Here is a 25,497-nt window from a genome sequence, read left to right on the forward strand (position 1 = left end):
CAACGTTATGTAATATTTAAACAAAAGTAAATCTCATGTTTGAAGTATTCCTGGTTGAGAACCTTTCGGGACAATTGAATCTACTACTTTAAATTCAGTGCAGTGTTACAAATACATTTGTTGTATTGTTCTTTGATATTGCTATGTGTGTGTTGAAGTTTGAAGCTGGCTGGCGGACAGCTTTCTCTTTCCAAACCAAATATTAATTTTGTTCGAAATACTGAATGGGTATACATATCTGTAACAAATTCTTGTTTTAACTATAGACTTTAGAGAAAATGAGGGTCCATGTTATTTTAACGTAATTTTCTTTCATTAGATCAAATTTTAATAACCACTTTAGACTTGCTCCAAATATGTTTGCATCTAACTATCAAAACTGAGTAAATCGAAGGAATAAGCTTAAACTTCAGCAGACTGTAGCGTTACTAGTACAGTTGTCGGCTGTTGCGTAGGCCGTGGGGTAAACGCGATGCAACCAGTAACTGCGGCTAAGAAAAGCCATGCGACTTGGGAAGGCTTGGATTCTAAGACGATAATGAACAATATGCGTTTCGAAGATTAGCATATAATTACTATCTATTCGTTACATAAGAGAATTCCTTTGATTGACGCTTGTGTCACCAGGTGTTGAATGCGTATATATTGGTGTAAAAGGTCTTTTGTCTTCAGTCTCTGTAGAAACTCCACGATGTCCACACAAGTATTTTTATGTGTATATTCTCTAAATCTTGTAATGCAGTTTTATAGATCTTGTAAGTCTGTTGCCTTTAGACAATGCGTTGTAAGGGGGGAATTGTGTAAATAAAAGAGGTGAGTCTTTCGAGGGTACACAGTACGCTCGTGGGGTGTGACGACCACCGCATACCGCATATTATCGCTGTTGTGTATCATTTAATTATCAATTCTCGAAGTTCAGTACAGATTGGCTTTTTCCCCGGTGTATCTGAACAAAACGACACACCGCCACTAACGGTAAGACTGATGGTTTACTTTGTTTTCTTCCCTAGAATATCACGTAGTTTTGTGCTTCAAGACATACGCGAATAGCCGGGGAATGTTTGAAAAACAGGCAACGTAGTATTGTGACAAACTTTTGAAAGCCAATACTTGCGTTTTGTCTTTCCCACGTCCAAGTCCGTACCTTGTGAAAGTCACATGTGAACTCGAGCATGTTGATTAAAATGACTCAAAGATAACGTACCACCACTGGCAACCTTACCAACGGCTAAGATTTGCAGTACAATGGGGGCAGCAGCTTGTTACAGCGAATAATTTGGAAATATCCCCAGCATATACATATATACTGAAACTATATCATTATTTCACCTTACCCGCTGTATCGGTAAGGGGTCATGCATAATTAAACACGTACACGCTTTACAAAACTCTGATAGCAGGAGGGAGTTTGGTTATGTTTTGATAATTTTGCATAATGCAGCTGGATATACAACATACTTTCACCATGGAAGCGTTGCCTGTGCATGATGAGCCAACATCCTTTAATAAGATTTTGTGTTGAAATATTCCTCATTTGAGAGTCGCCCAGCAGTTTAAACTTGAGACTATTTAACTCTATGTATTTAAAGGGAGGGGTAGTCGAAACTCTGCTCAAAGGTTGCCTTCGACTGATGGAAACACTCTCTTGGTTACATTTGCGATTGATGAAGATTGAAACGCCTTTTAAAGGTATACAGTCACCTGTAATCTAAATATGCCCATATATAGTCAAAGGAGCATTCCATGGTGTATAAAATGCACATTTGAGGGCGCTGTATTTAAAAAGCGGCCACCCGCTTAAAATCTGTGATTGTTAGATTTTCTCTTTCCATTGTACCTGTGGCAAAATTGGAACAGGTGACAGTATGCCTTTAACTATGAATATCGTAAAATTTAACTGTTGCAGCTATGTTGACATGATGCATCTAGATATTGTGCATAAAACGCATTGTTTGTAAACAAGAAAGTCGCACACGCGCAGTTCCGACGACCCTGTAAAATCGTGATTTAATCCTCGGATTTTCACTCTTCTGAAATTCATTCGAGGGGAGTGTCTGGGTGCCGAATGTAAGGTTTTAATTGCCTCATGCATGTCTCAATTTTCCACAGTATCTCTGTCAGTTCGTGGCTTCATTCACGGTTCCAGGGAGCGTGCTCTTTTCTGCTCTCCCAAAGTAGTATGTGCCTCAGGGACAGATATTCAAACTCTCAAAACTTTTACACGACTGTTTTGGTCTACCATTTGTTTTGGTTCATTTTAAAGGTCATGGAGTAAATAAAGTTTTCACTGGCTTACTGCTGTGAAAATGAATTAAAAAAATTACCAATAGAGTTAACACCGGGATGGTGGCCATTTTGAATTTTAGATGTTGTCGCATATCGTGGAATTCGTTTCTCTGGTACCAAATTTTGCACAGCAAGCTCCGATTTTCTTTTATGATTTTGAAAGCAAATGGATAAAAAGTTTCCTTACGGAAAGTTTGAGCAAAAATTTGCCTTTCATTGGCAGCAGTAACACCCCAATGCTGATTCTAGTTACATGTTCCCTCAAACATGTCAAAGCCAGGGTTAAAACAATGACACTTAAACTCACATTAAAAAAATAATCCACTTTGTCCTACGTGAAAAGTATTTTGATCAAGTTCTCACTAATAGCTCAATCGTGCAGACCATGAAGTAATGTTTGGTGATTGTGAAACACTCTCATTAAGTTTAAAGGTATACTGTCACCTGTTTCAATTTTGCTAAAGTTACCATGAAAAGCGGGTGACTGCTTTTTAAAAACTTGAATACCAACGAACGCCCCTTTGACAATATATGGGCATATTTAGATTACAGGTGACTCTATACCTTGAACTTGATTATTGCAAAACCATTGGATATAATCTAGCAAATTCCAGAGCTATAGCAGACACTTTTCGCAAAAAGTATATCTCCTTTTTTATGACTTGTCAATCAAAAGAAAAGTCACTGTCAATGACATAGTCTCACTTGGTTAATGAATTTGGAAACATGGACAGAAAAGATGATTAATATTGTGTCGTATCACAAAAATAATCCACGTGCAGATATGACATGGGAGTAATCCTGTGCCAAGTTTGAAAGAAATTGCTCCAGCATCTCTGAGAAATTAGTGTGAATGGATGGACACTCAGGACCAAATTTAAAAGTCCCTCCGGACAATCGACTCATTATGTTCGGACCAAAAAAACGACCACTGAGACAATGAAATACGCACATATACATGTACAGATAATTTATTTGGCTAAACAGCCTGGTTTTGTATGTACAAAAAACAATGCAGAGAACAAAAAGTCAAGAATCATTCGCAAAAAATTTGTATCTGAAGTAATTATTTTAGCATGAACATTTCTCGTTCACTTTCTCGATTTTGAAATGTGGTTGAGAAAAGTTATCTAGGGGCCCAGATGAGAGGCATGAGGTGCTCTGATGGGGAAGTTTTTCCAAAACTCAACACTAGGTAAACCTTTGTAAAACCAAAACAACGAATTACTCGCTGCCCAGTATGAAATGGAAGGAATTTGCCTATAGTGATAATCAAGTGATAATCAACGAGAAATGTTCAAACCTTAACGTGCAAAAAAGTTTCAGTTATTAAAATTAGTAGATTAAAAACATGGTTTGTGATATTTCGTCAATCACTGTAAGTCTGGCATTTCTGATGTTGACAACTTAAAAAATAAGGCAGTAACAAAACGTCACATCAGAAAGCAGGCCACTGAAGGATGAAATCCACGTTCAAGGTCAAAAAAACTGGGAAGAGAAGAATGGGGTCTTCTGGTTTCAGAGTTTGACAGTTCCCTATATGTTGTACTTCTTCAGTTTCAGAAGTCTGGGGGGTACAGGAAACCTGGCCCTGTCCCAGGGGACTGCACACTTGGGACGCCTGGGGTTGTGGCTGCTCTCTTTGTGCCCTTCGGTGGCTAGATGCAAGCACACAAAAACGCAGATAATCAGACAGCCGATGATTATAAGTGTGTAGACAGTGGCGCTGGAGTTCGGCGGCGACTGCATCTCTTCCAGGTGGAGACGGATCGGGTGGAAGGTCGGATTCAGCTCCTCTGCGTGTCGTAGGTGGTCTGCCGCCTCCCGGTAGTGGCCGAGACTCTTCAAGATTTCCCCGAGAGTGAAATGCTGCAGCCAAGTGTTCTGTTCGGGGGACTTCATCTCCAGCGACTTTCGCGTGAGGTAGACGGCGTCCTCTAGGTACTGAAGGTTAAACAATATTCTGGCAAGGTTGATGAGAATGTCCGGGTTGTTTGGCTGCAGACTGAGCGCCTTTCTGAAGCATTCAATCGCCAACAAGGTGTTGCCTTTTACACGCCAGAAATTACCCACTTCGTTCAAAACGGAAAGCGAGCTTGGATGCTGTAAACAAACAAATACAGATATATCATATGTCTTGCTTATGCAGCGTAAGTACTGACTGAACTCCAAAAGCTTCACAAATGACAGGAGTCTGGCATCAAACCCTTGACAGTTCAGTGCATTTTCTCATTTACAGCTCAATTTGAAATAAGCTGCAGCTGAGCACATTCCAGATATGAAAACCCCCAAGTTATACCTACAGGTATTTTTACAGAGTTATGTTTATGACTTAAATACCTTCCGCAAAATGACAATTATGTGAAATTCTCATCAAGTCATAATGTAGGGCAAACAAGACTTTTCATTATAATTAGATTTGTCACAAGTTGTGCTGCTACCAAAGACTGTACTACAGTCAAATTCATAAATACACTGGGAGCTGCTAACAATTCTGGTACACAAATGAATATCACTCTACTTGTTGATATTTTTGGCTGGAGTTTTCTGGTATCTTCTGCACAACAAAATGAAACCTCTCACACTGAGAAAGGGAGTCAGAGAAACATTTCTATAATTATTATATACAACAACCTTGACCATTCACAACTTATGGTCACTTTTTCCAAAATATCACAACTCTATATCTGTGTGAACAATAAAGTGTAATATACTTACATGTTGAATGTTTTGTTTTAAGGTGGTTTCCAGTGAGTTCATATCGATTTGGTCACCTTCTGTCTTTTTAAATATCATGGCAACTTCAGGCTCTGGAAAATTGGGATGTGAATGCCTTCTGCGGATTCCTTCCAAATGGTCATAGTCTGTCTTTACTGCCGGTTCTCCACACTGAAGACTGTCAATGCTAAAACAGACAGAGATAAATGATTATTGATTTATGTTAAGCTATTGGTACAAATGGTACGGCATTTTGGGCTGTAGCTGTACTGTGGTCACACATGCCACTGGTTGCCAAGTGTGCTGTGATTGAGTGATGGCTATTCACAATGTGTTTCTGATTACTGTGATACAATCACAACAAGGTTACAGACTGATTAATCCTTTGAGTGCTGTAATTGTTTTCCCACCTAAATTTTAGTGCAAAATTTTACCAATTTTTATGAATTTTTCTTTATTTTTTTTATAATTTCGGACCAAATGGACGTCACATTTCATTGGCTACAGTTTTTTTCTCAAAATTTTGGCAAAAATCTGAGAAAAATTGACTGTGGTTTATTTTTTAAAGCGGACAAAAATAGACTTTGGCGCTCTAAGGGTTAAGATTGTGTTCCTGTTGAATACCTGGATTGATGTGTCACCCGAATGGAATCACCCTTGGAGCCTTGCCGATGAAAATTTACCATTTCTGCTCACATTTCAAAATCAGTTGCAAGATGCTGGACTGTGGTTTCTGAGTTCAAATAACCTGAAACAATCGGTAGAGTCTAGACAACACTCTTTCAGCCGTACATTCACTTGACAAACCACTCTCAGTGACTGCTTATTGTTGTCATGGCTATGACAACATTGGCATATATACAAGGAAATGTTCTTTGCCAATTTCTTAAAATGTGTTTGTTACATGTATGGACACATGTGCTCCTTCACCTCACAACTGTCGAAGACTTGCGGAAGAGATTGATATAGTTCTCAACTTTTTAAACAGGGCAAGCTGTGTGGGTAAAGTACAATAAATCACAGGCCGTGTGTGGTGCCAAGGGACTGTGAATAAATGCACAGAACAGGCAACAAATCATATTCTTCCACAGAATTTTCCAGCTGATATGAGTCAGAGTGTATGGCAGTCATACATCCCCGGCCCCATCGCCATGCCCAGTAGATTGAAGTTTTCTTCACCATATCAACTTCAGCCACAGTTGATATGTGTTGGACTGATGTGAAGTAATTCCAGAGTGCTTTCTAAATGCTCTCAGAGCTTAGATACCATGCATGTTAGGGGACAGGCTGATGACAAAATTGAAACACTAAACAAAATCTTGAGAAACACTGAAAATGATAAATAGCTGTGATCAGGTTAACCAAAATCATATAACAAAATACTTATGAAAATTGTTGTGTCAATGTCAAATTCTACATAAATTTAAAGGGGCAGTTCTCAATCCCTGGTTCTCACATTAGTTGTTGTTGACATCAAGTAGTTACATGGTGTTAGACCATAGTTTTCCTTTGAATTTTCCATCATGTTGGCCACATTGCCTCTACTACATGTAGTTGATAAATGGACCTGCCCCTTTAACGTGATGGAAAACTGCCCTATGTTCAAAATGTAGGGAAGCTACACTTTATGCCTTTGGCAGCTTATTGTGGGACCTTCCTTGCCTGGCAAATGTATGCGTATTTAGTGGTGTACGAAATTCAATTATTTCCAATTTAAATTTAATTGAAATTTCAAGAATGCTCAATTATTTTATGAGCTTGCAAATTGTACCATCATGAGTTCCACTTGACAATGTCATTTGTTCTATACCTACAGCAGTCTAAATGTGGGATTTTTTGTTATTTATGTCATTGGCAACTGTTTTGAACTATAATATCTCATATTTTTGAGTCGTCTTGTGTTTAAACGAGTCAACTTGGTAACAAAAGCATTACTTTTGTCTCATTATTTCAGGGTTCACATACAAATAACAGAAAATCACAAAACAGAGTACTGAAGTCTGGAGTTAGTAGTGTCACTGTGCAAAGAAAGCAAATGTTTTACCACTGCAGTATATCAGCAGTTTTATCATCAAAAGCAGTGATGTAATTGTTGGCTGTACCATAAGATTGATGCTGTATCCAAGTAACGGTTACCATAACTACATATTAGAGTATACATGTGGGTGTTTCCTACTCAGTAGCGACATCTTGTCTGTTGAACTGCAGCAAATATTTTTAATCACAAATTAAATTATGTAATCAATCTTGCTGTTTTATATAATAAAGAAGTGTATTCTCTGTTTCAAAACTCCCTTACACCTTGGCCAACCAACAGTGTTTATTCAGGCAGGGATACTCCCTCAACTGGAGACATTATACTATGCCAACTTCACATGCCATGTGGAACAGACCATGCATTTTGACTAGAGCAAATTAAGCTTTACTTGAAAAAGCAAGAACTTCCATAAGCCAAACCCATGATTTACTCACAGCCTGGTGGGACTATGATTTACTGCATACTTAAAGTCTTTCCAAGATTTGCATTTTACTTCAACTGTTATTTATTAACTTCCGTCTTTTATTTTTAATTTATGTCTCCTGTTTGCTGTTATGAAACTATTACACTGCATAAACTGATGTGCTGCCAGTTTGACAGACGATGGAAAGGAAAGACATACATTCAATCAACAAGTCAACAAAATTTGGGTGTTCAATTGCTGATGGTTACACCGTTACATTTTTGTGCAAAGACATACATGTAAATTTGATAGACAATAATTTTTTAGCTCAGGAACTATCAATCGTTTTGCTTGGAGACAACCTAGAGTTTTAGCTCTCACAATTCTACTTGGAAACTGGACTTATTCTGACAAAATTGTAAGATCAAGAATACATGCAGGGATTAGTGTTTACAAGACCACTGGATCTACCGTAGTACTGGCATTGAGACTTGCTAACTGCCAAGTGGATTTGCTTGATTCACACTGACATTAACTGGAAACAAAATAACGGCTAGAGTGAATTAATTCTTTGCTCTGTGTCAGCATCACATAAATAAATGGAGTTTTCCAGGGAGATAAAACTCAAAAGTTTTCTTGCAGAATTCTCCATTGTTGACAGCACTCTGTCACTAAACAATGCCATGATTTCTATATTTCAGCAAAATACTTCCTTACAGCGATCATATTACAACCATTGAACCATGTGGTGAAGTAAAATTGTATGAGGAAACTGTCAAACACTGATTTTGTGTAAAATTCATTTCCTAACTGCTTACCCATCTGTCTTTGAAATTTAGAGTTTACCAAACAAAAGAATTAACTTATCCTGGCCTCAATAGTATTCTACAATATCACAGCATACATCGGTTGCAGTGATAAAACATTAAGTCAAGTGACCTGACTTTTCAAACCTCTAATAAAATTATGTGAATGTACAGATGGTTGACTACTTTCAGCTCACTATAAATCATTATGTGAAATGTTGATTAGTAATAGCACACTTTGCCTAGGTCTCAGATCCCATGTGTTGTAGAGGTACACCAATCTAGGACATTAGAGCAGTAAACTGGATTATAACAAGTTTCACTGAATTCAGTAAATTTGTTATCGGAGTCGCGCCACACCACATGTGGTGACTATTCACCAAGTGAAGACATAAGCAGTCAACACTGCTTGGCTTAATCACCACCCTTGATGATCTACCGATTATAACAATGATACAAATGTGTACAAGAATGACTCTACATCTCTGAAATTGCAGTAGCAACAACTGGCCTTGGTCATCAGGGAAATTTTCACAATGCGATGTTAGATTTTGAACAAACAGGAAAGGCCAAGACATGATAGCAAGTCAATCGAAATTGTGTTGGCTATAACGGAAGAACAATCTTCAAATCAGTTGTCTGACTGTCTGAATCAAAGATTGATTGTTACTCTATGTCCAAATGGGGACCATAAAAGCAGGACTATAGCAGTAATATCTATGTATAACACTCTGGGGCATTGTATTGGCACAGAGAGCATACGGTGGAGAGAATTTCGTTGGACAGTCCATTCTTAACGTAGTTTGCGCCTCGAAATTGAAAGACTCAAACTTTTGCTTAAACTTTCCTTGATGAAACTTCCAACCATTTTCCTACCGAATCAAGCAAAATAGCACCAATGGCACTTGATCACAACTGGCACATTGTGAAACTACTCTATCTCTGGGTACACCTGTACATGAAATACTGAATTGGTAGGTGCTGCGGGTTTGGAGTTTCTCAGTAAATGCACACAGAAAACAAAGTCCCGAAGTAGCGAATTCCAGCCATTTTCAAACCACACTGTTTGTCAGTGGGGTAAGCAATATTCGCAAAAATCACATTTCCAGGCTAATAGACTATGTTTTACGAAATCACAACGTCCTTATTACAAAATAAAACGATCTTTGTCTTTAAATCAATGCGCCAGTAAACAGGTCCAGCAGCTAGTTATGTCATCAAGTCTGTAATGTTAAGGGTCATAACAAATGTGAGAAATCTAAAACATTAAATATGTTGTTTTTTATCAATTTTATTACCAAAAGCGCATGAAAATCTCTGATACTTTGAATCAGCCATCCTGCATATTTGTAACATTCATCAAAACCTCATTTCTGTTCCACAACTCATTAAATAGTCCACAATGCAGGATTTGTGTACATTCCAAAACTACATATATGAAAGACCCCTAAAATCAATTAGTTAAAGGGGGGTTAGAAATTTCCCAAAACTATCTAACCGCTGCTCCGTTGGGCTCCATTTTTCCGAATCGGAACCTTGGAATTAGTCTGAATATCTCTACCAAATATCAATGCAGTCTGTTCAGCGGATTTTGACTTTTTGTCGTTTACGGAAAATGGACACTGTCCACCACTGGTTGAAGCTAACCCTATATCACAACTTCCAGATGTGATAATGACCTATGGTCATTATGTTAAAAAATACCGCCAATGGCGCTTGGACATAATGACCGCCTAGTATTATCGGCATTTATCAACAACCACACTCACTGTGAATTAGACAGACCACGAAGTCAATGAGCAACATATAGCTGAAAGACTATTTTCACATTGTGATTTTAAGCTCATTTTTATGAGAAAAGAGACATGTATATGTATATGGAGAAAAAGCAGAAGACATATTTGTAAATTGTTTGTTAAGTGACAATCATATATGCATCTCTTGAAATTTTGTGGTTATAAGGTATAACAGTAGTGTAAGAATAATGAGGTTAGAGTAAGTTAGTAAAGCTAAGTTGACAGTAATTAAGATTACAAAATTATACACTAAGCTGAGGAAATCTGAATGAAATAAATGTTGAAAAGTAGCAAAGTCATGGTCATCTTTTGTCAAATACCTTGTGTAAGTTCATGAACTTTACATAAATCTTGCTGTAGATTTGTTGCTAATGGGCAATAACTGTGTTTCAGATCATTTCAGAGCAATCCATCCATGACAGGTTTAACTTGTAATATACTTCTGTTTAAAGGAGAGAAACTTCTCAAATAATTTTTTTCCCTGTAATTTGCTGTGAGAACACATGGACAGATGCTCAGGACTCTATGCTGGTGCTACCTTGATAACTAACCTACAACTTGTAACGTCATTGTCTAACCTGTTCACCCCAATTTCCTGTAGACAGGTCCACACTCTCCATTGATAACAATGGGTTTGGGCCATACCATTGTAGTGAAAGACTGTAACATGTGAGGTTGTGGATACTTAATCTCTGGAATGTCAAAGTCTGTATATTGACTCAAGGATGTTTACTTAACAAATGCCTAGGGTCATCTCAAAAGTGAGGATCTAAACTATGAAATATGTTTTTTCTAATGCTTTTGATGCCCAAAAGACCATAGAAATCTCTTATACTTTGAATCAGCCATCCTGCATATTTCTAACATTCATCAAAACCTCATTTCTGTTCAACAACTCATAAAACAGTCCACAATGCAGGATTGGTGTACATTCCGAAACTACATATATGAAAGACCCCTAAAATCAATTAGATAAAAAGGGGGGTTAGAAATTTCCCAAAACTATCTAAACGGCACTCCGTTTGGCTCCATTTTTCAGAATTGGAACCTTGGAACCAGTCTATGTATCGGTATCAAATATCAACGCAGTCTGTTCAGCAGTTTTTGACTTTTTGTCGTTTACGGAAATGGACGACATCAAACACTGGTTGAAACCACCTCTATATCACAACTTCCAGTTGTGATAATAAAATCAGGGATCACATTGAAAAGTTTGGTACTGACAAACAAATTTCCTGACATTAACCACTACATGTATTTGAAATTCAAAATGGCCGCCATCCCTGTGTTAACTCCATGGGGAAAAACTTTTGAAAAACTATGACAGTCAAAATTTTTCTTAATACTCCAAGAGCTTAAAATTAGCCCCCCCCTCCTCTAAGTGGTAGGTGATAATCAGAAAAGAAGTGTAAAAATTTGAGAGTCCAATGTCCCTGAGGGGCAATGCCGCATTCTACCTCAAGTAACAATGTGTAAAGATTTCTACATGGTTATGCCACAGACTAAAGTGTAATTTGGTAAGAAAAAATAAGCGTCAAAACAATGCTGCTGGGCAAATCGCAAAATGCCTGCAATAACTGTATAGCTATGAGGTGTTCTAAATAGGATAAGATACATGTATACATGCAAGGTACATATTAGTATCTCTTTGATTTTGTATAGATGTAGTGTGTCAATGATGATTTCCCCTAATGTGTTTGTGAAGAACATTCTGAAATATCTAAACAGTATCCTGTTCACTTTGTTGGGCTTTGTCGGTGTCTGAAACATCCTCCCAACCCCCATTTCAGGACAAAACACAAACTGCATTGACCAGAAATGCTGCACTACATCACTACAACTAGGCCTGACAAAGGCATATTTTGGTAGAGCTCTGTATGGCGTGAATTTCCATACAATGAAGGCTTTCAGCTTTAGGAAACAAGAGCTCATGAATTTTCACAAAGGGCTCCGGCTTGAACCAATGTAAACAGTGTATTTACACCATAACTGTCCGACTGTGAAACGGTAAACTGTGAACCAAAAGCAGAAGTGGAAACCGATAATTATTGTCAAATTAGGAGTTGATTCAAGTGAGGCAAGGGAGACAGCAGAAATCACAATTTACCAACTGTCAGTGCAAAATTGTGTCACTATAAGTAAGAAAACAGAACGTAAACTTATCATATCAAACCGTTAATATTCATATACGGACCAGCATATTAATTAAACTTGATAAAGCACTTTCATAGTGTAAATATTCGCGGAAACAGAAGTAATGCGCAGGTTATATTATTTCCTGCAAATTGCTGGCGACCCTCAGTATCGTGAACTTTCACTTTCGTCTGAAGACTTTAACAGTCCGAAAGGGAAAGTACACTCAGTGTGACAGTTTTCGGACGACCTCAGTTTTCGGACATTTAGTGACATGCTGTCAGTTACACTCACTTCGCTCCGTATCGATAGCGTTTTACAGGTCATGTGACCTCATATTAAGTCAGGTGACACTGTTGTCCCGTTTTCGATAGTTTTTTTGGTAGAAGCTATTGAGTTCACTACGAGCGGCGGTCACAAATTGTCGTCTGACACCGCGTCAGTGATACTGTCAACATACTGCCGTCAGGTCAAAGTAACTGAAATTTTGAATAAAGTCCTGATTTAGCATTTAATTTTGAACGTGGGGGAGAATAATGATTTTGAAAATATTCTTTCCGTTGTTCGCTACGATTGCATGTAGTTTTAACAAAAACTGCGCAGTTGTTTCGAGAAAAAAAGTACATTTAATGAACGTAAGAAGTGTACAAGTTTTCGGACAGACAATATTTAGCATAATTGTGTAAACGTAGTAAGTGATTTACTGCGTAAAACCTTGACAGGTAAATAATTCCATACGATGAAATATACTCGCTATTTTTATTAAATAATGCCTGTGCGATTCTAATACAAACAAAATATGCGATGGAAACAATTATAAGCAATACTCGCTGAACAAACTTAGCGAAGTTAGCCACACCGTACGATACAAGGTGCCGAAAGCAACACACAGAGAGACAGCCCGTGTCCGATATCTAAGCGCTATACACGTCGAAATATAGTTGAGTCGTCCATGGATTAAACATAACTAATTATCATGAAATATTCTTATATACAGTTTTCTAAACACATCGAAATTAATAATCGGTGGTTTGAAGTTTCAAATTATCAATACTTAGCTCCTAATCACATTCCAAACACGACGTCCGATTTTTGGGATTGCAGTCCGATTATTACGCCTTCAACATGGGGTCAAAACTTTGGCAACTTTGACCCCGAAATACCACTCCCGTCGTGTCAAATGAGTTTGAGGATAACCACAATAAAGTTTCGAAAGGTATGGTAATAAGATTTCGTATTGCTGGTCATTTAAGAAACGACTTTGGGCGAAATTCACTACCCTGTCCGAAAAATGTCACACTGAGTGTACTTTTATCTGCGGGTCTGACCTACGTATACATAGCCATAATATTTACAATATACATCGATTAAATTCTTCGCGCACCGTTTCACCTTACCTATCACAAGTTCGAGTCGATGTTTCACAAGACTCAATGTCCTCGTCGTCCTCAACTTTTCCGAAACGGTACTTTCTTGCCAGAATGCTCAAGACGGGGTCTTCACTTGCGACCTGTAGCGGGTCGTCGTGCGCCGGAGTCACCAAAACGACACCATCTTGTTCGCTCAGTTTCCAATGGGTCGCCGATGACGACGGGGAATTACTCTGAACAATATTCACTGAGACGAAGTAAAATGCCACGTATGTCATACATGGCACGTCACAAAACATCGTAGATGTTTTAGAGTCCTCCAGTCTGTCAAAGAAGTGTGAAAATTTGGCGATGAAAGTGACGACTACACCGACCGTGTATTTATCTGTCAAGTTTGATGTCCCTTAAGTGCAAGGTCAAAGGTTAAAGGTCGTCCATCTGTCTTTGTTAGATATTTTTGAAGTTTTAGTGCTCAAAATGACATTCACGAATGAAAACAAGAAAACTCTAGTTTGTTCAACAATAAAATCAGGTATATGTAACAACATTCTTCACATATCTCGAGTAGATTTGCAACAGAGCTCTCTCGTATGTTTCCACGTTGGCTCTTTCTGATTGGCTGATCGCAATTTTGTATGTCCCTCCGCCAAAACAAAGTAGCTCACACATTAGAGGGGACATGTGTCACATTTCCCTTTTAAAATGGTGTATATTTGACACAATCTGTATAAAATTAGAATGTTTTTAATTTATGAAGTTTCCTATATAGAATTATGCCCACTTTACTTAAAATAACTCTAGCAACCTGGTTACTGCAGGTCACAATTATATTATTCCTCTTTCTTTTGGTTCAAGATGGCGGCTCCAGTCGGGACGTTTGTAGTACTGGCGTTTATGGTTGTTCTTAGCACTGTGAACGGTGCTGGAAATACCCTAGTATTGCTAGACAACATGGCAATGAAAGAGACACATTCAATCTTTTTCAAATCTCTAGCAGGTTGGTGCATTTCTATTTAAAATCGGCTGAATTGCTATCACACGTGAACTTACGGTTCAGTGTATTAAACTGCACAGTGGTGTTCGCTATTGGGATAAATGCTGCCACCAGCAAGCAGCTGGACACTTCCTCTGCCCTCACAGAATTTCGGTGAAGTATGTCTATGTATAGTATGCCGAGATTTTCGTGACATCTTCTTATTTTACAAAAAAAACCCTGAAAAACAACAACAAAAATTTCCTTATGTATAAGCAGCCCGTAATTTTCGCTTATTTCAAACATGGAGGTAGTAGTACTGGTACTACTACCTCCATGTTTCAAATAAGTTATTTGATTTTAAGAGGAAATTCATTGCATGATTCAATCAAACAAGAATTTTATTGAGGATGGTTTTTCATATACATGTTAAGGTATACTTGTGAGGTAGATACTTGCACTTCTATGCTTGTATGAAGAGTATGGTCAAATAATGGTACAGCTGTAAAGAATATGGTTAATGATGGCGCCGCTAGGCTGATCATGCGATTGTGGAAAATTTGCTCGGAAAAATTTAAAATAAAGGATAAAATTTATTAGAAAAATTCTGTAAGAAAATTAAATATTGTTTATGGAAGAAGTCATCTATAGCTGTTATTGATGTTTTTTTCAGTAATTATTTATTACTTTTGAGATGGATCTGAATAATGAATAAATAATCATTAAAAAAGTAAATTGATAGAAAAATAAATGAATAAATTAATTTGCTGCTAGGGATGTTCAAAATCCCTTCAATGTGTTCTTGACAAGTGATTTTTTTTGTGTAAACAATGATTTCACCAGTTGCATCATCTCCCAAGCCAGCAAATCAGCAAACGGAGTACATTTTGAGAGGTGTTACAAAGATCAGGATATGGGACAGTACTACTGAAAGGGACAAATTGTCCTTGTGATGTACACTGGCTTTCTATGTGTACACATGTCTTATTCCCACTTTGCAAGCCTTTGTTTTCCACTGAATTTGAAATCCATTGAAACAATTTGGTTTCTGATTAATCTCACCAAGAAAATGTTTCGGTTTTGGTTATTTGTGGATACATTCCCCTTATCAATATACAAGGCAAATCATAGTCCAAGTTCGTCACAAGGGGATTTTTAGGCATGGGCCACCCCTCTGTTTTTTCCAGAAATCTATTCATATGTTAATAACCATACAAAAAAACATTTTCACAACAAAAGAGTATGCAAATTATAAACTTATGCAGATTGGTTGCCCCTCTCGTTGTTTCAAAGCTGTGCAAAAACACTTATAATGTTTAATTTTTGTTTTTGTTCTATTTCTTCATGCACAGATCGGGGTTATGAGCTAACATTCAAGACTGCAGATGACTCCAGTCTTAAACTAGTCAGCTATGGTGAATTTTTGTATGAACATCTAGTGATATTTTCACCATCTGTTTATGGTAAGTCTCTTGTACTTTGAGAAGTAATGACATTGATTCATAATAAATGCAAGAATTCTCTTTTGCACCTGTAGCTAGACACCAACTTATCGCAAGTGGCAGAAAATGAGAAAACCACACTCAAAGGCTCATTAACTTTCTCTCTATTGTTCTGCTTTCTTGAAGTGTTTTCTTCATACACTGCTGTACATTGAAAAGTTTCTCTTTTAAATTTGCTCTCATGATACTGCAGTGTTCTCCCTGAATAAGGTAACAGGGGCGTGGCGCCCTCTTGTAAATTCCGAGCGCCCCCTTGCCAGAAATGAAAAAGATTTATTTTTTTGAAAAATAAAACAATAAAATGTACGGGGAAAAAAGTTGACAGTGATTTACAAGCAAAATGCGAGCGTGAGCGTCGATCCTGCAGACTTCAAACGTAATTCTCATCGATCTTGCAAATCTCGCGAGTTTGTGATGTCATCCGAGATCATAAGCCCATGTGCAACTCATCGAAGGCAGCCATATTTGCATGGCTCAGTCCGTAACGGTACGTTAGCCACGGTCCCTCCATAGGGACCGTGCATTAGGTAACCGACTTAGCTGAGTAAACATGGCAAGGAGCTTGAGCGTAACCAAGGACAGCAGAGTACACTGAAGTTTTTATAGGAGGTTAGAATTTCGTTTGTGTATTCCTTCCAAAAGCAAAACAACCTAATTTTAGGCTCGGTCGGACTTGTATCAGGATGAGAACACGTGAGTGTTATGGTGATAATTTTGCCATCGATGAATAAATGTATGTCTCTAGACTCGCTATGTTTTCGTTTGTAATAAAAGTTATGGAACACTGTTTCAGATCTCTTTTCCTTTGAGTTTTTTGTACGAAAAAAATCTGAAAAATGCTCCCCAAACCTGAGTGTTATGGTGATAATTTTGACATCGATGAATAAATGTATGTCTCTCGCTACATTTTCGTTTTCAAAAAATGAAATCTTCATAATTGAAATCAGTGAACTGTAATAAAAGTTATGGTACACTGTCTCAGATCTCCATTCCTTTGAGTTTTTTATACGAAAAAAATCTGAAAAAAATACTCCCCAAGTGCCACCAAATAACACCATTTTAATCGCTGTTTTTCAAAAGCTCCAACGGCAGGAGGGGGGACACCCCCCTCCTGACCTCCCCCCGCGACAGGGTTCGACATTCGTGTAAAATGATCACTATCCCGCAGGACCAGTAAAATGTTTAATTCAGTGGTCCTGCAAAAGATTCGGTAGTCCCATCTGAAAGTCTCATGACAAACTAGGCAATAACTTATTGTTCGAAAAATGTTTTATTTCACATTAAAGCAAAACTCTCAGCACTTACGTCCGAAATAATGGACAACCATCTCGCTTGATTAATCATAGAAGATAGTTTGCTCCGCTCACAATCGGCTATAGCAGAAACAAATTATCGTGCCCTTTTGTCATTTCTATACGTAGACCCGACATTCAAACCTTTTGCTTCATATAAGTCACACAACCGAGGAAAATCGGAAAATGGTCTGCCATATTTAGCGAGAGCATGTGACGTTTTGAAGAGAACAACCAGTCTGCTGACAACCTCTTTATTCAAAGATAGAATAATTTTATCGGCCCGAGTCTCGCCAGGTTTCGCCTGCTTGGCTTCCAGCTTACCAACATTCCTGCTATGAGTAACTGAGATGGCATGTGCCTTAACAGAATCTATTTTAAAATTCGAACATCCCGTCACAAAGGTGCCCACAGCGTCAAATTTTCGACAAACCTCGCAGTACATTTTCCCCTTACCATTACTGACAAAATAGGGCAGCCAAGTGTATTTCGTTTTCCAAGCCTCCTGAAATTCACGTACCCGGACGTTATCATCGTAGCACTTGTTTTTTCGACGTATCTCTACTGTAGATCGTGCCTTTTTTACAGCCGGGGAGTATAGCCAACCAAAAAACGTTCCATCATTAGTAAAAAATCAGAGCTGAAAATAGATCGTGCGAGTAGTTGCGAGCAAACGGAATAGACGACGCCATTGAACTATGCGCATTGCATAGTGCGCACCCCATACAGCGCCACCGGCATTGCCACCGGCCATGTACACTATCTGCGTGAAAACACCGGCGCAGTAGTTTTTCAATGGCCGCGCACTTCGAAGTTGCTGACGATCAGTAGATCGTGTTTATTTGCAGTTTAAACCAAAAGCTACTTATCGAAAAGTCACTATCCCGTCGGACTTGCAACAAAATTATTTTACTAGTCCTTAAAAAAAGTTACTAGACTCGGGATAGTGGGCCAGCGTGAATGTCGAACCCTGCCGCGACCGCTGACGCGGTCGCTTGTGGTGCTTCGCACCACGTCTTCGCCCTCTTCTCAAAAAATCCTGGGGAGAACACTGTACTGCTTTCTGTGCATTTTGTAGTTCTACTCAAAAATATGCTATTGCCGCTAAATATGTATTTTTAATCTGTAATGAATTTTATTCGTTGGTATAAACTATACATGTTTACCTTTTTCACATTTCAGAATTTGGTGGCAATATTGATGTAGCTGCAATTACAAACTTCATTGATGGAGGTGGAAATGTCCTGGTAGCTGCCAGTTCAGACATTGGTAAGTTTGTATTGTCTTTCCTCCAATTTTATATCAGTGCTATTCTTGTTGCACTGTATGGGCAGTCCTCCTGTAAATTTTACCACGGTACTCTAAACATTTAACAAGGGTTCCCTGTGGGTATTACAAGAGAATAATGGCAGTTTTATTGAAGTTCCCAAACCATTTTGCCCTTTAAAATGTCTTGACCTTATGGACTGAAGGAGCTATTTACTCCACAAGATGTAAAACTGGCTCCAAACTTGAAAATACCCTGCTGCTGTGACAAGTTGGTTCAAGGAATCTTTATATGCTATAATAATTTGGAAATGTGTTTTTCTGTCAACTGTCAAAGTTGTGTGAGAGTTACGGAATATCTACATTGTCTCTCAACTAATTCCAATTGTCACAGTGTTCTAGCAGAAGTTGTACTGAAAATATATACTTGATCTGCCAGCAAGAAGTTAAGCTTTTGCAAACATATTTAGTGCTCATGCGGACATTTTTGTGCAGATTGTGTGCAAATTTGGAAAGAAGTGATGCTGACAATACATATTTACATCACATTTATACTATCAGGTGAACCACTCAGAGATCTTGGAGGGGAGTGTGGTATTGAGTTTGATGAAGAAAAAACTGCAGTCATTGATCATCTCAATTATGACACTGCAGATGAGGGACAGGTAAGTCACCAGAATTGATGTCCTCCACAGCTGTAGATTTTTTTTTTTTTTTTTGGGGGGGGGGGAGGGGGGGGGCAATAAAGTTTACTAACATGTCATTACAAAATTTCCATAATCTGTTCTTTTGTAAATTAAATTACAAACCCAAGTGTAATATTTATATTTCAAAAATAAATATCAATCTACAGACTAGTAATTGTCTTTGGATGGTAGTTTGCTTGGTATGCATCCATACATCGTTGTCTTGTCAACAGTATTCAGTCTGGGATTTGCAAACTGTCATATATCCAGATACGGCAAACATGAATACACAGCTACCAAAGAGATGATGAATATACAGGTGCAAAAGCAAAGAGTTGTCTCACTCCTTGAAATCCCTTTGAAAAAGAAGTTAGCATGTTACATATCTTATTGATGCATCCAGGTGAAAAATTGGACAATTATGTATCATTTTGTGAAACAAAGGGTTGGTTTACTGGCACTACAGTATGTAGGCTTAGCATACTTGTACAGGGAGAAGGTGGTATCGTACACTTCTGCACCATTGTTTTGAGCAAATTACTTTGAGTGACATGGTTTTGCACACATGAAAGAAGTTACATAGAAATGTTGAGCCTCTTTTATGATCAGCCTTACTTCTTCGCTTTTAATGGTGTGACTAATGTCGTAATTGAAGTGGGAACAGTGTTAGCGTTACTTCTATATATAAGATAATCTGTATCTGGTGTGAAAACATGTCATTCTTGTCCTCGTATTCAAGTGTTTGTACCTTGTTTTGTCATATAAAATCACATTGTTGTCTTTCACGATTTGCAGCACACTCTGATTGTAGCCAAGCCGTCTGATATGATCGATGCCAAGACAATCACTGGAGAAAAGAGTTCTTCTCCAATTCTGTTCAGAGGAGTTGGGTAAGTACGTGTACAGGCAACTCTGAAAATATGAGGGTTCTTGAATTATTCAAAAGTGCACAATCATCGTTATAGAGTACGGTACAGTGCATGAACCTGACTCAAGTTTTGAGTGTTATTCTTGTCTTCCTTCTGATACATATCAGAAAAGCATTTAAAATATTTAGTTCGGTATTGGGAGGCCCACAATCTATTGGAGGATACAGAATGTCATTGAGCATCCAAATAACCCACGTGCTGAACAAAGTTTGAAGAATGTTCAAAGATATCAAAACAAATGAATGTATGACCTTGTAAGGCTCCTACAAGTTACCGCTCACTGGCTGAAATGTTTGCTGTCAAATGTTTTTATCAGCCTTGAAAGTTGAAGGTCCTTAGTTTTATTTGCCCCAACAACATGCTTGTTGGGAGCAGCGTGTAAGTTTGCTTCCAATATTCACTAAAGTTCACAGCATTTCTGATCTTCTTTTCTGAACAAAGCTTGATGTAACCCAGCTCAAAGATCTACATGTACTTATAGTACTCAGCCTAAGTTTGCTCGACAACTTCACTTGGCCTCTTTCAAGCTGAGTACAACACGGTACATCATTATAAGGAAGACTGTGTGACAGACTGGCAATCACATGTCTATCCTTCGTAAAGTGTTGAGATGGACTTAACTTTAATCAGTTGTTATTCCTGCTATTAGCATGCCATGGTATTCAGTTTTATAGATCTATACCGTATTTGTCTGAGTTTTGTGTTTGGCAACACAAAACGGTGGTAAAACTAGGGGAGGGGCTTATATTCGGATGAGTATGGTATCTTCAGAGTATCCTAGGCTTTGCCAAGTGTACCAGCACTGCCCTCCCCTTATATAGCTATGTTGATGATCTTATACTTTAATCAAAGTATGTGATACCTGAGACAAAAACCACAAAAATACTAATTGATATGAAAGCGTAAATGATTTTTGAAGGTAACTAAGTAAAGTTGCGATTGTGGATTTTTTTCTTTCAGTATGACTGCTGATCCAGACAATCCATTGGTATTGGATATTCTCCATGCATCATCCACTGCGTACTCTTTCTTTCCAGATGAAAAAATAACAGAGGTAAGCCAAAACTACCCTTCTGCTCAGTATATCAAAATTCTTTTGTTAGACTCAGGTTTATTAAATTTTAGTACAATAACTCACTCAGTCAGTACGCCATTTTCCCCAACACTGTGAAATGAACATATATGAGTTACATTTTAGGTTTGAAGGAAATTACAAAGTCTTGTCAATTTTATGAGTATGCTAATGCACTTCTGGTTTCTGTCCTTAGGCTGTACACTTCTCAAACTTCAAGAAAGTTCAAATCTTTTGCTGTAACTTTCGTCAACAAAACTTTCAACCATTCTGTTTCATAATCAAGAATGAAAATCCGGGGTTCTGTGTCCGAAATTTTGGAATAGAGCAACAAATTTCTTAAAATTTGTCAATCTCTAAAAATTTAAGTTTTTGAATATCTGTCTACTTTAATGCATGTACTTATTGAATGTAATCTATCATACACACTGTAGTTATGGATATTCATATCAACTGAGATTACGCAGAAATGCAGAGTCACATTGTGTCTGGCATGACAGTTTGATCCCCACTGAATTCTGCACAGGGACTGCTTTCACTGGGCAAGCAAGTGTGCATTGTCAGCTAAAGCACCTGTGCAGAGGCCCACGTAGCACAACTGACATACTGTGATTTTGTTTCATCATCAGTATCCACATGCCGTTGGTAAGAACACATTACTGGTTGCTGCACTTCAAGCCAGGAATAATGCCAGGGTGGTTTTCTCTGGCTCCGTGGATCTCTTCAGTGATGACTTTTTCCAGTCATCTGTCCAGATTGCTGCACCTGGGTCCAAGAAGTAAGATGAATTTTTTACGTCGCTTGAATTTTATTGATTTTAATGTATCAAGCACACTTAGAGATATGTGCAGTGTGTTTCTAAGAATTCAATAATTATAGGTCGCATCATGTCATCACAGAGCACATCACAGGCCCTGTCATGCTCTGGTCATTCCTTCACACCACCTTAGTCTAAAACCTGCATTAAGGCCATATCAGAGCTGCAAAGATTAATTTACAATTCAGTCATGTTGTGTCTGGAGAGATACTTCCACACAAGTTTTCTTGTGACAATTTGTATGACGGACGTAGTTACTGAGATGTACATGGAAAGTGGCTCAAATGTATCATCAACATATAGCACTTCTTAGGACTTTGTGGACATTTTCTTTAACCACTCAAGTATTACTGGTTTTTTTCAATTCAGATTTCCAGTGTCTGGGAACCAGAATCTTGCCATCGCCCTCTCTCAGTGGGTGTTCAAGGAGCATGGCGTGTTGAGAGTTGGTCAAGTCAAACATCACAAGGTTGGTGAAAAAACTCCACCGGCTGCTTACACCGTAGAAGATGAAGTGGTAAGAAGCCAGTTTGTAATAATCTTTCTTCAGAAATCCTGCCGCAGCTGTTTTGTTCTGTGTTGCAAATTGAACAACAACAAAAAAATGCCGATAGAGAAGGGAAGGTCTCAGTCTGTTAAATTAGACACATGCAGCATCATATTATCATTTGTTTTCCTGTTCATACTCCTTGTAACTAGTGGAACTTTGTTTAATTTTCACCTTTAGTGTCTCCAATCACGTACAAAATTAAAGTTCAAAACTATGAAAAATAACAATCGTAATTTTGATATTTTCAAAATAAACGTACACAGATGGACATTGATGTGGGCTGACTTGCATAGCCAATGAGTTAAACAGAATTTGAATGGACCCAGAACAAACAAAACCACATGCAGAATCACAGAATTGAGCATGTGCATGTGTTTATCAACATGTAATAACATGCGTCTTCAGCATCCATTTTCCATAGAACACCGGAGTAGTCGGGACATATTTTACTCTGTAGTAAGCACATTAAATTGTGAAAGATTTTGCATTTGCAAGATGTAAAATTCAACTAGCTGTGCAGTTGTAAACTTTTACCCCAGAGGAGACAGAGAATTAGTTTTACGTTAGTGGAACTTGTCACAACCCTCTAATATGACTCTAGTTATCTTTTGAGAGTGAATAAATATATATACCACACAGTCCTTTTCAATGATATAATCTTTAATTCCTTTCCATCTCAGGAGTTCAGCATAGTAATTGAGAAACTTTCCAATGGAAAATGGATTCCATTTGATGGTGATGATGTACAGTTAGAATTTGTACGCATCGATCCATTTGTAAGGACAACACTCAAAAGAAAAGGTAAGCGGAAATTTGATTGTATGCTTTTAATGCTTGACGTCTCCCTCATCATTTGTGACAAAGACAAAAAGGCACAAAATGATTTAAGAGACGACATCAAGCCTCGAAATAATCAGTCTAACTCTGCTAAGCAGTTTGTCCTTGTCAGCACATATAATGCTTTGCTTAGAAGTCAAAATATAGCAGTAGGTATCATGATTTCCACAACAGTCAATGCACGGATTCCTATAGCCTTATTTAGAATTTGTGATTAAAGGTTATTAGCAGAGGATGACCATAATCTGCTGTGCATGGAAATTTAATCATGAGTTATGTTATGATTGTAACATTAAATTAGTCTTCTGTAGACAGACAACATGAACCGACAATTGACACTGAACCATCCTGAGCCTGAATATTCAAAGGGCGTACATGTCTCACTAACTCTGATCTTGCTGTCTGGAAGCATGCTGTGAACAGCAGTTTTCATTAAACCTCTCACAAAACCGTCCAGAATCTGGGTAACATGTTGGGACATACTGAAGCGGCTGCTCATAGTGGAGGTGAAGAGACAGAAATATTGCCACAAGTGGTTCCCAGCACAAAACAGAAATATAACAATATGCTGATGATAATTTGTGTTTTCATCTCCGTATTTTTATGATTTAACAGGTGACAGATACCACACACAGTTTACCTTGCCAGACGTCTATGGAGTGTTTCAGTTTAAAGTGGATTACAACCGTATTGAATATACTCATTTGTATAGCTCAACGCAGGTAGGTTATGTCACTCCTGCCAATTATGATGTGTCTAGAAAGAAAATTTGCTTTGATGTACAAATCTGATACATGTTTTGTTAGTGTCAAATTTAGTCGGTGCATAAAAAAGATAATATTATTGTAAATTCTCTGTTGAATGATATCGCAAAAGGGTCTTCATACAAGGGAATAATATTTCTGAAATGTAAGGTGTTGTGTCCAATTCAGGCATTCTTGATGTCAGTAGGGACAATTCTTTGATACTGCAGCTATGAATTTAGTATGTGGTTTACAAACTGATTTCAACATCGTTCACACCATATAACAGGACCTGTCAGGTTTTTCCGCTGTAACTTCTGAAAACTTTCTGGTATTTTTGTTGTGTCTTAAACATGAAAGAAAATGTAACTTTTTTCAAGATTAATGAATAAGGGAATTACTTTCAAACGTTAGAGTTATATTTCCCTCTGATATTGACGTCATCATTCTTTTACTCTGCAGGTCTCGGTGCGTCCACTGCAGCACATCCAGTTTGAGCGTTTCATCCCGTGTGCGTACCCATACTACGCCAGTGCCTTCTCAATGATTGCCGGTGTCTTTGTCTTCAGTCTGGTCTACCTACACCACAGAGATGAACGCAAAGAAAAGGCAGAATAATTTTTTTTAAAAATGGCAGACACAAAGAAAGCAATTATTTGTATAAAGTAAAGAAAACTGTCAAGAGAAACACAGAGAAAGGATACTATTTGAATCACTTTGCCCCGATTTCAGTCAATGGAGACACTTTCTACTTTGTATTTGTTTCAAGTATGATAATGAACTGGCATTGGATGTGATTAATCATGTGACTGCAAAGAAAGATTGCAGGTCAAGTTGTCATTGGTCATGTCAGATCACGTGACAGTAGGACCAGTCGATTCCATTTGAGGGGTGTTAGTTACTGTTAGATGTATTGTTTTAGACCCATACATCGCTACCCACGTCTATGCAGCTTTCATGTCCCCTCAGAACTTGCCTAAATCTACACATGCCATTGACAAGGTGCATCTCACAGAGAAAGGATGCCAGGTTTTCGTACTCTTTTTTTGTATTTTTTGATGAAACATCATGCTTTATCACTGAAATATTATCTTCTTGAGGAGAAGGGTGTTCATCATTGACTGGAAGCTGGGCTTTGCTACTTTGCAACATCATTGTAAAACAGTTTTTACAAGTGCAGTGTCAGAATAAACATGAACTGTTTAAATTTTATGTTCACAGTGTCTGTGATTGTTTGTTACAAGTGTTCATTTCATCGTGAGTGACACAAACACTATATT

At 38.0% G+C, this 25,497-nt stretch overlaps 2 protein-coding genes across 2 annotated transcripts; one reads left to right on the forward strand and one right to left on the reverse strand.

Annotated features, from left to right (window-relative positions):
- Positions 1-3,231: 3,231 nt before the first annotated feature.
- Positions 3,232-14,175, reverse strand: LOC139137336 (tetratricopeptide repeat protein 17-like). Its single transcript, XM_070705374.1, has 3 exons — positions 13,578-14,175; positions 5,005-5,191; positions 3,232-4,389 (listed from the first exon to the last, which is right to left on the reverse strand). Exons 1-3 carry the CDS (start codon positions 13,847-13,849, stop codon positions 3,823-3,825), a joined length of 1,026 nt encoding a protein of 341 aa, XP_070561475.1. The 5' UTR covers positions 13,850-14,175; the 3' UTR covers positions 3,232-3,822.
- Positions 14,176-14,370: 195 nt separating this feature from the next.
- On the forward strand, positions 14,371-25,429 carry LOC139137333 (dolichyl-diphosphooligosaccharide--protein glycosyltransferase 48 kDa subunit-like). The gene is made up of 11 exons (XM_070705366.1): positions 14,371-14,547; positions 15,876-15,986; positions 18,500-18,586; positions 19,145-19,248; positions 20,065-20,159; positions 21,159-21,252; positions 21,900-22,048; positions 22,457-22,604; positions 23,318-23,438; positions 24,090-24,196; positions 24,680-25,429. The coding sequence occupies exons 1-11, from the start codon at positions 14,406-14,408 to the stop codon at positions 24,833-24,835; spliced, it is 1,314 nt and encodes a 437-aa protein (XP_070561467.1). The 5' UTR covers positions 14,371-14,405; the 3' UTR covers positions 24,836-25,429.
- The last annotated feature ends 68 nt before the right edge of the window (positions 25,430-25,497 follow it).

The sequence above is a fragment of the Ptychodera flava genome, chromosome 7, assembly GCF_041260155.1.
Source record: "Ptychodera flava strain L36383 chromosome 7, AS_Pfla_20210202, whole genome shotgun sequence".
In the NCBI taxonomy this organism is placed as follows: domain Eukaryota; kingdom Metazoa; phylum Hemichordata; class Enteropneusta; family Ptychoderidae; genus Ptychodera; species Ptychodera flava.